Source organism: Macaca fascicularis, chromosome 14 (genome assembly GCF_037993035.2).
Source record: "Macaca fascicularis isolate 582-1 chromosome 14, T2T-MFA8v1.1".
Classification (NCBI taxonomy): domain Eukaryota; kingdom Metazoa; phylum Chordata; class Mammalia; order Primates; family Cercopithecidae; genus Macaca; species Macaca fascicularis.
In genome coordinates this window covers 48,307,008-48,319,525 of record NC_088388.1, presented here as the reverse complement: position 1 = coordinate 48,319,525, position 12,518 = coordinate 48,307,008, and the positions used below count along the sequence as shown (strand labels likewise).

At 49.1% G+C, this 12,518-nt stretch overlaps 1 protein-coding gene across 21 annotated transcripts in view; it reads right to left on the bottom strand.

The window, feature by feature from the left end:
* The window catches only part of ABCC8 (ATP binding cassette subfamily C member 8), an 84,182-nt gene that overhangs the window by 71,389 nt on the left and 275 nt on the right, over nucleotides 1–12,518 (bottom strand). For all 21 annotated transcript variants that reach the window (XR_006692262.3, XR_010580868.2, XR_012423371.1 and 18 more), the window contains exons 2-3: nucleotides 10,840–10,981; nucleotides 6,054–6,175 (exon numbers count right to left, since the gene is read on the bottom strand). Coding sequence is in view for 15 of the 21 variants with exons in the window: in XM_045371554.3 (XP_045227489.2) it covers nucleotides 6,054–6,175; nucleotides 10,840–10,981 (264 nt within the window). In the remaining 6 variants the exon portion in view is untranslated. The remainder of the gene's footprint in view (nucleotides 1–6,053; nucleotides 6,176–10,839; nucleotides 10,982–12,518) is intronic.

The window sequence follows — 12,518 nt, the reverse complement described above, 5'->3', positions numbered from 1 at the left end:
GGACATTAGCTGTTATTTTTTTATTATCTCTAGATTTAAGACCTGGGGCAGGTAAACCTCAGAAGCTATCAGTAGATTCTATCCTAAATTCTCACACATATGCCCACTTCAATCCGCCAGTAAATCACTGTCAGCGTCCAACAACCAAAACCAGCAATAACCTGTGAAGTCCCCCTTTGAGGGTGGGGGAGATTTTAGCACGGGCAGTTCTTTCCTCCTCCCTCTTAGACCAAATGCGGATAAGGTCAGCCTCATGCCACAGAGCCCCTCTCCAGAGGACTTGAGTGAGGGAGAAAGACTTTCACCCTGCCCTCTATCCCTATGTGGGCCTGGGCATGGAAGCCAGAGCATCACTTGGGGACAAATCTGGGATCTGTCCTGCCTGGCTCAGGGTTAGGAAACAGGTTGAGATGTTGGGCCCCACCCTGTGCCCAGGGCTGAGCTCACCCAGGGGATCAATGCCATCCACCTTGGGTCCCTGCATGAGGACATTAGGATGGGGGCAGAAGCATCTGCCTTCTGGTCCCATGCCTCAGGACTGGAATAACGTCCCCCAGCTCAGGCTGGTCTCTAGGTCTCGAGGAATTCCACAGCTGAGGGCTGTCCCCCTGCCTCCACTCCACTCTTGGACAGATTCTATCCCAGGCCTCAGAAGCCCTTTAGCCCTTAGTGAGAGCTGCCTACTGGAGCTGACTTGAAAATATGCCTCATGCCTGTCTTGTCCCTAACACTTAACAGATATGGTCTGATTTGCTCTTCATTACAACCGTATGACTTAGGCAGGGACTTATTCTTCTTCCTGCCCAGGTGGGGAATTGGAGGCTCAGAGAACTTGGATGTCTTGTGCAAGGTCACACAGGGAATTAGCAGTGGACCCAGGACTAGGCCCAGAGGTTTTTTTGCACAGTCCTGTCCTGAGTGCTGAGTGCTCAGCCTGTTGCCAGACACAGCAGCACTCAGCAAAAGCTGAATGCCTGATGAGAGAAGAGGGAAAAGGAAGGAAAGAGGCATAACATGGGGACTGCTGGTGAGCTCCCATTACTCCTCCTTCTCCCTCCACTCTTCTCCCTTACCCCATGCCTCTCCCATTAACAAATGCTGTCTATTTCACCTCCTAAATATCTTGAATCTATCTACTTCTCTCCATCCCTGTGGTATACCACCTAAGTCCAGGCATCATCATGTCTCCTCTGGATTCCCGCTGCACCCTGAGAGCCTTCTCATTGGTTTCCCCACTTCCTCCCCATCTTGTTCTCCTCCAAGCTGGTCTCCATAAAGCAATTATTATGATTATGTTGAAAACCCCTCAATGCACCCATGTTCATAGCAGTGCTATTTACAAGAGTCAAGAGGTGAAAGCAACCCGACAGATGAATAGATAAACAAAATGTGGCATATCCATACAGTGGAATATTAGTGGCATATCCATACAGTGGAATATTAGTGGCATATCCATACAGTGGAATATTAGTGGCATATCCATACAGTGGAATATTAGCCTTAAAAAGGAAGGAAAAAAATTTCAATACATGCTACAACATGGATGAACCTTGAGGACATTATGCTCAGTGAAATAAGTCATAAAAAGACAAATAGGCCGGGCATGGTGGCTCACACCTGTAATCCCAGCATTTTGGGAGGCTGAGGTGGGTGGATCACAAGATCAGGAGTTCAAGACCAGCCTGGCCAACATGGTGAAACCCCATCTCTACTAAAAATACAAAAATTAGCCAGGCATGGTGGCGAGCGCCTGTAATCCCAGCTACTCAGGAGGCTGAGGCAGGAGAATCGCTTGAACCAGGGAAGCAGAGGTTGCAGTGAGTCGAGATCACACTACTGCACTCCAATCTGGGCAACAGAGCAAGACTCTGTCTCAAAAAAAAAAAAAAAAAGACAAATAGTGTATGATGCCACTTAGATGAGGTACCTAGAGTACCCTAATTCATAGAAAGTAGAATGGTGGTTGCCAGGGGCTGTAAGGAGGGAGAAGTGGGAAGTTATCGTTTAATAGGTACAGAGTTTCAACTTGGGAAGATGAAAAAGTTCTGAAGATGGATAGTGGTGATGGCTACACAGCAATGTGAATATACTTTTTTTTTCTTTTTTTGAGACAGGGTCTCACTCTGTTGTCTAGGCTGGAGTGCAGTGGCACAATCCTTTTTTTTTTTCTTTTTTTTCTAATTTTTATTGGTGCATATATATATATTTTTTCTTTTTTTATTATACTTGATGTTCTAGGGTACATGTGCACAATGTGCAGGTTTGTTACATATGTATACATGTGCCATGTTGGTGTGCTGCAGTGGCACAATCTTGGCTGGAGTGCAATGGCACAATCTTGGCTCATTGTAGCCTCCACTTCCCAGTCTCAAGTGATCCTCCCTCCTCAGCCTCCCACGATCCTCCCACCTCAGCCTCCCAAGTAGTTGGGACTACAGGTGTACATTGCCATGCCCAGCTAATTTTTATGTTTTTTGTAGAGATGGGGTTTTGCCACGTTGGCCAGGCTGGTCTTGAACTTCTGAGCTCAAGCAATCGACCTGCCTTGGCCTCCCAAGGTGCTGGGATTACAGGCATGAGGCACCATGCCCGGCTGTGAATATACTTAATGTCACAGAACACTATACTTAAAAATGGTTAAGATGATAAATTTTATGTTAAACCACACAGACACACACACACACAAACTTCCCATTGCTGTTGGGATAAAGGCCAACATCTGTGGTACGACCTTCCAGCTGGGTGCGGTGGCTCACGGCAGTAATCTCAACACTTTGGAAAGTTCAGACTTAATCATTTAAGGCCAGGAGTTCAAGACCAGCCTGGTCAACAGGGTGAAATCCCAACTCTTCTAAAAACACAAAAAATTATCCGAGTGTAGTGGTGCATGCCTGTATTCCCAGCTACTCAGCAGGCTGAGGCACGAGAATCTGCTTGAACCTAGGAGGTGGAGGTTGTAGTGACCCAAGGTGGTGCCACTATACTTCAGCCTGGGCACAAGCAAACAAAACCCAAAGTCCAGCTCCCCTCCACTTTGCACCCCTGCCACTCTTTTTCTTCTGAATTTTCTTTTTCTTTTTTCTTTTTTTTTTTTTTTTTGAGACGGAGTCTCGCTCTATCGCCCAGGCTGGAGTGCAGTGGCCGGATCTCAGCTCACTGCAAGCTCTGCATCCTGGGTTCACACCATTCTCCTGCCTCAGCCTCCTGAGTAGCTGGGACTACAGGTGCCTGCCACCTCGCCCGGCTAGTTTTTTGTATTTTTTTTAGTAGAGATGGGGTTTTACCATGTTAGCTAGGATGGTCTCGATCTCCTGACCTCGTGATCCGCCTATCTCGGCCTCCCAAAGTGCTGGGATTACAGGCTTGAGCCACCGCGCCCGGCCTCTTCTGAATTTTCTAATGTGTTTTGTTCCTTCTGCCTTGGGGCCTTCGCACATGCTGTTCCCTCTACCTGAAGCACTCTTTCCTCCCTTCTTCCAGTTTGTGTCTTCAGTTCTCAGCTCAAATATGACTTTCAGAGAACACTTCCTTGGCTTCATCTGGGTTCCAGGATCATGGTTCCTTCATGGAAAAATGTAAGCTGCACCACAGGTCCCCTTTCTGTGGGACTCCATACCCAGGTCAGACATCAGCCTCCTCAGAGGGCCAGCCATTCTCCCAATATGCATTGCCCTCTGTCCCTGCAGCTCACAGGCACGTCCCTTCCACTTTTCCCTGTTCTAGAATTCCTGGCTCTGTGGAGCCTCCTTTCAAGGGAAGATAACTCCAACAAGGGGAATGGAGGGAGTTAGTCTTTGTTCCTTAGAAAAGGACAAATCCATCCATGGGTGATAGCTTGTGCTTTAAAGAGAGAACATTATGTTTTTACTGGAGAATGAGAAAATGAACTCCTCGGATGTCCACACAGGGTGTTTCCAGAGGGCACTGGTCAGCCAGGCCCTGGTGGTTAGTGAAGGGTTCTCTACAGATGAGGAGCTGCTTCAGAAATGGAAGCAGGGTGGCTCTCTGAAGCCTGTATTTAACATCTCCCCTCTCAACCTGCTTCCCCCAGCTTCCATTCATACTCACGTGGGGGGCCCTGGGTTAGGGGTAGGGAGATCACCTGGATAATCCTGATGGAGCTCAGATCCCACCTTCTACAGAAAGGCAGACCTGTGATTAGTGCAAGAAACACCCTGTACTCCCTGAACACAACAGTGTCACTGGCTTAGCACAGAGCGTGCCAGACTCCAAATGTCAATTCAATGCTGTGATTCCTAAAAATCAGTCTGACTTAATGACACAGTGTAAACACAGTCTAACTGCCAGATGTACAGCCCCAGCCTTAGACACACAGGCTGAACCCCAATACAGAGGCCGACCTGCAGATTGATACCTTTGCCCCAAGGACAGAGTCTGAGGGCCCTTAGACACACAGTGTCAGAAATGATTAAGAGATTGCACAGATGCTAGATTCCCGGCTGTGCCCCTTGACGAACTAGATTAGTGCTAGTTATTTAACCGCTGAGCCTCAGTTTTCTGATATGTAAAGGGAAAATAATAAAGGTACCTACCTCATAGAGTTGTTGAAAGGATTAAATGAGTTAATATATATCACATAGGTAGGATGGGGCCTGGCATACAGTAAGTACAAAGTGAGTATTTGCCGTTATTATTTTTAACCTCTCAGTTTCAGGGTCCACATTGGAAAATGGGGATATTAACAATACCAATAAGGAGGCTGGGGGAATTAGCCTGTGGGACAATGAATATAAGGAACATGGCACGGAGCCTGCCCCACAGCACATACTCAGTAAACGTCAACCATCATCCTGTTGCTTCTGCCTGGGACCCCAGTCCTGCAGTATTTAACATTTCAGAAGCTCTAAGTGGGCACTCCTTCCTGAGTCTCTCTAAATGTTAGCAAACCTGAAGTTCTGGTCCCAGAGCCTTTCTCTTCTCTCCCCAGGTGACCTCTTCCAGTCTCAAGCTTTCTTTCTCCCTTTCTTTTTTCTTTTCTTTTCTCTTCTCTTCTCTTTTCTTCTTTTCTTTCTTTTCTTTCTTTCTTTCTTGACGAGTCTTGCTCTGTCACCCAGGCTGGACTGCAGTGGCGCGATCTCCGCTCACTACAACTTCTGCCTCCTAGATTCAAGTGATTCACCTGCCTCAGTCTCCTGAGTAGCTGGGACCACCAGTGTGTGCCACCACGCCAAGCTAATTTTTGTATTTTTAGTAGGGGTGGGGGTTTCTCATGTTGGCCAGGCTGGTCTCAAACTGCTGACCTCAGGTGATCCGTCCACCTTGGCCTCCCAAAGTGCTGGGATTACAGGTGTGAGCCAAGGCACCCGGCCCCAGGCTCAGCCTTTAGATGCCATCTACAAGGCCCACCTCCTGAAAGTGTAGCTCTTACCCTGCCTGACCTCCCCATGAAAGCCCAACTTGACACTTGAGTTGGCTGTCTCTGTGACATCTCAAGCTCGATATGCCCCCAATAGAAAACTTGATCCCACCACAGCCCACCTTCCCCTCCTCTGCCACATCAGTTATTGATGCCACAGTTCACCCAGGTGCTCAGGCCCAGAGCCTGTGACTCTTCCTTGCTCCTCTCCTGGCGCCAGCCCTCACCTCCCACTCTTCCCCTTGCTCATTTGGCTTTGCCCACAGTGACATCTTTGCCAAATCTATCCCTATCAGAGGACTTTGCACTTGTCACTCCCCTTGCAGGGAACACTTTCCCCCAAATACCTGCACACCCACATTTACCAAAGCCCTTCCCTGACCATCCTGTGTAGATAGCAACATGGCCATTGCCCCTACCCCTTACTCAGCTTGATTTTCTTCATAGCATCACCACTACCTATTTGTTTGTTTGTTTATTCACTGTATTTGCCCGTCTGTCCTCCTTCACCAGACTGTAAGCTCCATGAAGACAGAGATTTTTTTTCTTCTTCGATTCCGAATCTCTACTGTCTAGAGCAGTACCTGGCACATAGTGAGTCCTCAGTAAACATTATCTGAAGAAATGAATGAAACATTATCTGAAGAAATGCCCCTCCCTCCTATACCTCACTTACCAATTAGCAGCTTGGGGAAGTTGGAAGTCTCGATGTTGTGATAGTAGACCACAGAGGTGACAGCAGCCATGAATGCCATCCCGGCTGGCATGTACAGGTGGAGGTGGCGGGATTCGGTCACCCTGAGATGGGAGAGAGAAATAGACAGGATGGGGACGTTCTAAGTACTGCAACAGAGCAGCCCAGGCCTTGAATTCCGAAGGCCGAACACTTAACCTTTATAGCATCACTGTATAGGCTGCAGGGCCCTTTAGTTAGTGGGCATATTTGGAGTATAGGCTGGGCAGAGATGCCAGTACGTGGAGTAGAGCTGGACATTTGATCTGGAGGTCTTACTGTGTGCTGAGCCCTAAGCACAAGGGTCGCTGGGATCTCTTGAGCAGTGCAGGGGCCTGTATGCCACAACTCACCCAGTGACAGTCCCATTTAACATGAACAGCATAAGTCAGCATTGGCACCCTCCCCAGGGGCTGTGATAACAAACTGATGAGAGTCAATATTTATGGAACATTTACCCTGTGCCAGGCACTGTTCTAAGCATGCGATATATATTAACCCACTTAAACTTCATTAAACCCCATCAAGTGGGTACTCTTAGTCTCCCATTTTATGGTTGAGGAAACTGAGGCACGAAGAGGCATTTCCAAGGTCCTGACTTTGCCTTCTCCCTCAGGATGGGGAATGCGGCAGTCAATATCAGCTCATATTCTTTTCACTTTAACTCACAGAGGCCTCTAGGTGGGTGGACCCTGGTCTGGGGGTGAGACCCAGAAGCAGCCAGAGCCTCCTCCCAGGCCTCAGTCTTCCCTGTGCCTGGTGAAGAGGGTCACTTTACTTAGTCAAGATCATGCCCTTCCACAGCTCTCTCCTGCAGACAGCAAAACCCACTCTGCTCAGCCTGGAACGAAAGGCCCAGGCTATGTGGCCTCCAGCCACTTTACCAGAGCTGCCCAGCCTGCCCTTTCTGCTCCAGCCCTGTGGGACTCACTCCATTCCCAGATGGCCTGCTACAGCCTGATGCCTCAGTGCTGCTGTTGCCCACCAGGCTACTTCTATCCAGTGTGCCAAGGGTCCCTGCCCTTGAGACGCTGATGGTAGGGAGGGGGCTGCCATGCTCAGAGCTAACTCTTAGAGTCAGCAGGCTAGGGAAATGATACCGCCAATGGACAGAGGCTGAGAGAGGACAAAGGAGGGGGTGGGCAACCAAGGACAGCTTCCTAGAGGAGGTGGCACCAGGTTGGACTTTGAAGGATACATAAGAGTTCAACAGAGAAGGAGGAAGGACATGAGGAGAGCCATCCTGTGACCTCAGTGGGTCTGGTGGGACTGAGGTGCAAGTGTAAAGGCAATGTGGGCTCTCCACCAAAGAGCATCTTCCCCTTATTCTGTGCCAGGAGGACCACAGGTTTGCTCCAGCAGCAATGTACCCAGCCCCAGGGGGAATGGATGGCGATTGGTTTAAGCAGTCATACAATTCCATACACCTTTGCCGGTGTTGGTCCACATATTCTGGCCAGCGAGATGTCAAGGAAAGAATAATCTCCCTCATAAAGGAGAGGCATGTCGGGAGAATGCCCTGTCTGCTCATGCTAAGCAATTCCCGGAGCTAGGCAGCCACCTTGTGACCATGGGGAAGATAGGCTGACACACAGAGGATGGTGTGGAAAGACGGGAAGAGGCTGTGTCCCTGAAAACATCAATGAGCACCAAACCAACTTGAAAAGGCAAACTCCACATTTCTTGTTTAATGAAATGGTAAATATTGATATTCTTTAGTGGATATTCTCCACAAAAGGTCTTCAAAGTAATATAGAGAGTACAAGAGAGACAAGGCTAGAGAGCAGTCATGAATGGCAACACTGGGCACAGCCAACGCCCTTCCTGGGGATCTTCAAAACTCTTGCCTCTTTACTCCTTGAAATAATTTTGAAACACCCTCTACTCTCTCACACATTTTTAAGCTGACATCTAAACATGTTTTATCATATGTTGATATAAGTGCTTTTTTTTTTTTTTTTGCAATAGGAGGGAGAAATGCTAAAATTTTATAAGACGAAATAAGATGAGAATTAACCATAATTGAACTAAATATTTCATGGCACGGCTTCATAGAATAGTTTTTAGCTGCTTTGTTAAATAATACAAACTGAATTAGTTAAGAAATTAGGTAAAGTTTTATATACGGGCTTTATCCAGTGTATGGTGGTCTGGGAAAATATTGTAGTTATTTTAAAAAATCTTCTTCACTAACTTATGCTGCTTTGATTGTTCTGAATTCAGAGCATCACGCACAGAAATAATACCCAAAGGAAGAGGAGAAGTGCTACAGGTTTAAGATGGCTTAATTATTCACTAAATGAGGCTCACTCTAAATCAAATCAGGGCAGCCTTAATCAGCCTCCACTCCCACCTGCCCCCTAAATTTCCAGACAGCTCTGAAAACCCAGGCTGGATTAGACTAGGGGTATCACAAGGGTCTGTGACTTCTCCTGTCTGCTCTTTTCCTGCCCTCACTCAAGCTTGCCATCCCTAGGGGTAGGAGCTCACAAAGACCAAATGACAATTACTCAGCTCAAGCTGATCTGTGCCCTGGGGGGAGATGGCCCTTTGCACTGAGCTAAAGCAGAGCAGCCACACACAGGAGGGGCTGCTGACAGCCAGCAGGAAGGCGTCCCTGGACTCATTCATTCCAGTTTCCCACATCCTGGGAATACACAGTCTGCCCAGTGCTCTGTCACTCCCGGCTTTGCACCCTGTCCGTGCTCAAAGTTCATCCTCCACAGCCCCATGAAGCAGCCAAGCCAGGGACCATGATGCATGTTTCACAAGGCCAGAGAGCAGTCATGAATGGTCACACTGGGAACAGCCACCACTCTGCCCACGGGTCTTCAAAACTCTTGCCTCTTTACTCCTTGAAATAATTTTGAAACACCTTATACTTTCTCACACATTTTTAAGTTGGCATCTAAAATGTTTTATCGTATATTTACAAATGCTTATGAGGCCCAGAAAGCCTGAACGACTTGTTCAAAGTCCCATAACTGGTACACAGCAGAAGTGCTTTCTAAAGACCCAGGTCTTCCTTCTCCAAGGGCGGGGTGTCTTCCTCTGTCACCATCTGGTGAGTATTTAACATCTGAGGGCTCGCTGTGGCATTTGTGCTACTTTGGAAGGGGTGTAGGGGTAGGGGTGGAGGCGGACTTGTCACCTGCTTGTGTAGCAGTATGCCTTCTGGTCTTCTTGCTGGTCTGGGGACTTTGATAAGCAGGGAGAGCTGCTGCCTCCAAGGCAAGCAGGTATTACAGAGATCACTGCTGAAGCCAGGATGCAGGGATACTGGGGGAGGGAAGGTGGGGAACGGGAGGGAGGATGAGGGAGCCTATCCCCTGCCATCCAACTACAGGAGCCAGGCAGTGCTGTAGGAGTGCAGTGTGGATAGTCTGATTCCAGCTCAGGGGGCGCTGGACCTCAGATACTCAAGCCAAATATCCCTCTCCTCCATCACTCCCTCTCCTGGCAGTCTCTCATTCTTGCTGCTTACTGGATTCTTCCTTAGTGAGATGGCTGCTCCAGCTCCTCTTCTGTCCTCGACTGCGGACACACCATTTCTGTCTGCAGTTATCGCTCACCTAGACTACTGCAATCAATGCTAAGTGCCACTTCTATTATACCTCTAGCTTCTCCCTGCCTCCAGCCTGCGCTGAACACCTCCTCAGGTTCTCACCTAAAAGTGTTATGCTGATGACATCCCTCTTCTTTTCCAAACTGCTGACCAAATCCAACCCAAACATGCAGTCTGGGATTCACAGTCCTCCTGAGATGCCCCAACCTGGGTTCCCAGCTTCAGCCTCCATCGCTCCCTAGCCTGTGTTTAATGCTCCAGCCCCTGCGCTGCTCCCTAGCCCTACCTGCTTTTCTCTTTGGTGCCTTTTCTGTTCCCTCAGGCACCACAAGCTCTCTCTCTCCTTCCTCCTCTGTGTGTCAGAAACCTAGTCACCCTTCCAGACTCCGCTCCAAAGCCCTCTCAACCACGGAACTTGCCCAACTCTGCCTTCCTCTTGCCTCCCAGAGTATTTATTTGTAACACAGTTTCATTTATTCTCCTAAGGACCCAATAAATGTTTATGGACTGAATAATGTTTATGTTTATCACATGCCTTGCACTGTGAATACAAAGATGAACAAGACTCAGATTCTAACTCTTAGGCCTTTCTGACTCAGAAGACAGTTTTGCAAATAGACATAAACTTTAACATACAGTATGATCCGTGCTGTACCAGAGGTGGGAGGAGTGTGCTGTGAGACCCAAAGGGAAGGTAGGCATAGGGAATGAGGCCAGAGATAGGTGGGGCTGACTGTGAAGACCTTGGATGGTGGGCTGAGGATCTGAGACCACATCTTCGAAACAGCTGAGAATCAAGGAAAGGTCTTATGCAAGAGTGGGTGGCATGCTTAGATTTTTTATTTTTTTCTTCCAAGAAGGTAACTCCGGCAGCTTGTAGAAGAGACCTGGCATTTTCCACTGGAATTGTGGCATTCTAATAGGCTCTAGCATTATTACACTGGGACTTAGCATGCAGATCCATGTTCCCTCCACTCTCCTGGGACACTCACTTGTGTCCAATGCCCAGCTCAGAGAAGTTGGCACATAGGAGACATTGAGTTGCTGGATGTAGTAACAAAAGATATGGGCTTGTGGAATGCAGGTGAGCTAGCGTCTCCTTCGGCCTTTCAGGAAGTACCCTGTAGCAGATTCACTTTCCTGAGTCCTCAGACAGTCACTCACCCATCAGACAGGATGCCCTCTGCAATCTCACACACCAGGACGAAGAGCAGCATGAAAGTCAGGATCCACCGCAGGTTGTGCCCAGGGAAATGAAGCCACGTGCTGTGATGGATGTGCACCTTGGAGCTCTGACTGCCCCATCCTGCAGGGAAAGACAGTCAGAGGCAGGATGCCTGCCCACTTGGAGGAGGAGGAGGGTGCATGAACCCCAGAAGGTTGCTTGGGCATTGGGACCATGGTGGGGGTGACACCTACACATGAGAATCCCCAAGGCTGGTGCACACAAACTAAACGTCCAACTCATTCAGCCTGGTCCTATGCTGGTACCTCCCCCCACCACACCTTTTTTTCTTTTCGAGAGAGGGTCTTGCTCTGTTGCCTCTGCTGGAGTGCAGTGCCACGACCCCTGTTCACTGCAGCCTTGATCTCCTAGGCTAAAGTGATCCTCCAGCCTCCTGAGTAGCTGGGACTACAGGTGCACATCACCATGTTCAGCTAATTTTTAATTTTTTGTAGAAAGAGGGGGGTCTCATTATGTTGCCTAAGCTGGTCTCAAACTCCTGGACTCAAGCAATCTTCCTGTCACAGCCCACCAAAGTGCTGGAATTACAGCCGTGAGCCACTGTGCCCTGCCAAGGTACCCCATTATACACGCTAACTTCTTGTGTGACAAGTCATCAGGTTAATAAACCATTTGGTTGAGAACAGAAGTGAAAATGCTGTTCTTTTTTTTATTTTTGATGCACATACGAGCACATATTTTGTATGTTTTCTTTCTATTTCTGTCTAACTGTGTTTGTTAATAACTAGCAACTCTGCTTCTGCAGCAACCTCTTGTAAATCTAATTTTGTGACAATCTTTCCTTTCTTCCCCAAAGCTGTACATGAATTTTAAGATTTGCTTTTTTTCTTAAAGTGAATGAACACGTTTTGGGGAGGCAGGGGACACCCTATGAGTTGATAGACTTGACTGGTCTGGAAGAGCCAAGGTCTTGGAGAGAGATGGGGGCGGGGGGACCTCAGTGGAGAGGCACGCACGATTGTCCCAGCCGTGGCCCCCAACTTTGCAAGCAAGGGCGCCGGGGTCGCTGGGTCGGCAAGTCTGAGCTACTTTGCACAGAGCCTGAGAAGTTGCGCTCTGGAGACACATGCCTGGGTGGGGTGGCGGGGGAAGGGAATCCAAGTCCCTAGCTCTCGCTTCTCCTCGCCCAGAGCGCGGGCCCGGGACTGTCAAAGATCACGGACTACTGCGCGGCTCAGCCCGGTGAAAGCATAGTGGTTAGCGGGGCCTCCATCCCAGGCTCCGAAGCACAGGCTTCCCTCCTCCCTAGGCCCAGCTGCGGCTGAGTGGGAGGGTGCCTTGCGGGAGGGGTGACCCGGCTCCCTAAGCTGCGCCACGGAGGATGAGGCCCGACCCCTCTCCACTTCCCCACCGCGTGCAGAGACCTCCTCTTTCCCTTTCCCCCATCCCAGCTCTTGGCCCTGCAGAAGCAAAACTTGGCGATCCCGTGGGTCACAAACGTCAGCTGTGTTTGGCGCGGGATCGGAGGCACCGGGGGAGTGAAGGGATGAGCTGGTGTGCGAATGCAGGGACCGGCGGGCAGGACACAGGACAGGGGACCCCGGGAACGAAGCTGTCATGGGCCGGAAGGGGACGCCGAGCGGTGCGGCGCGCAGCG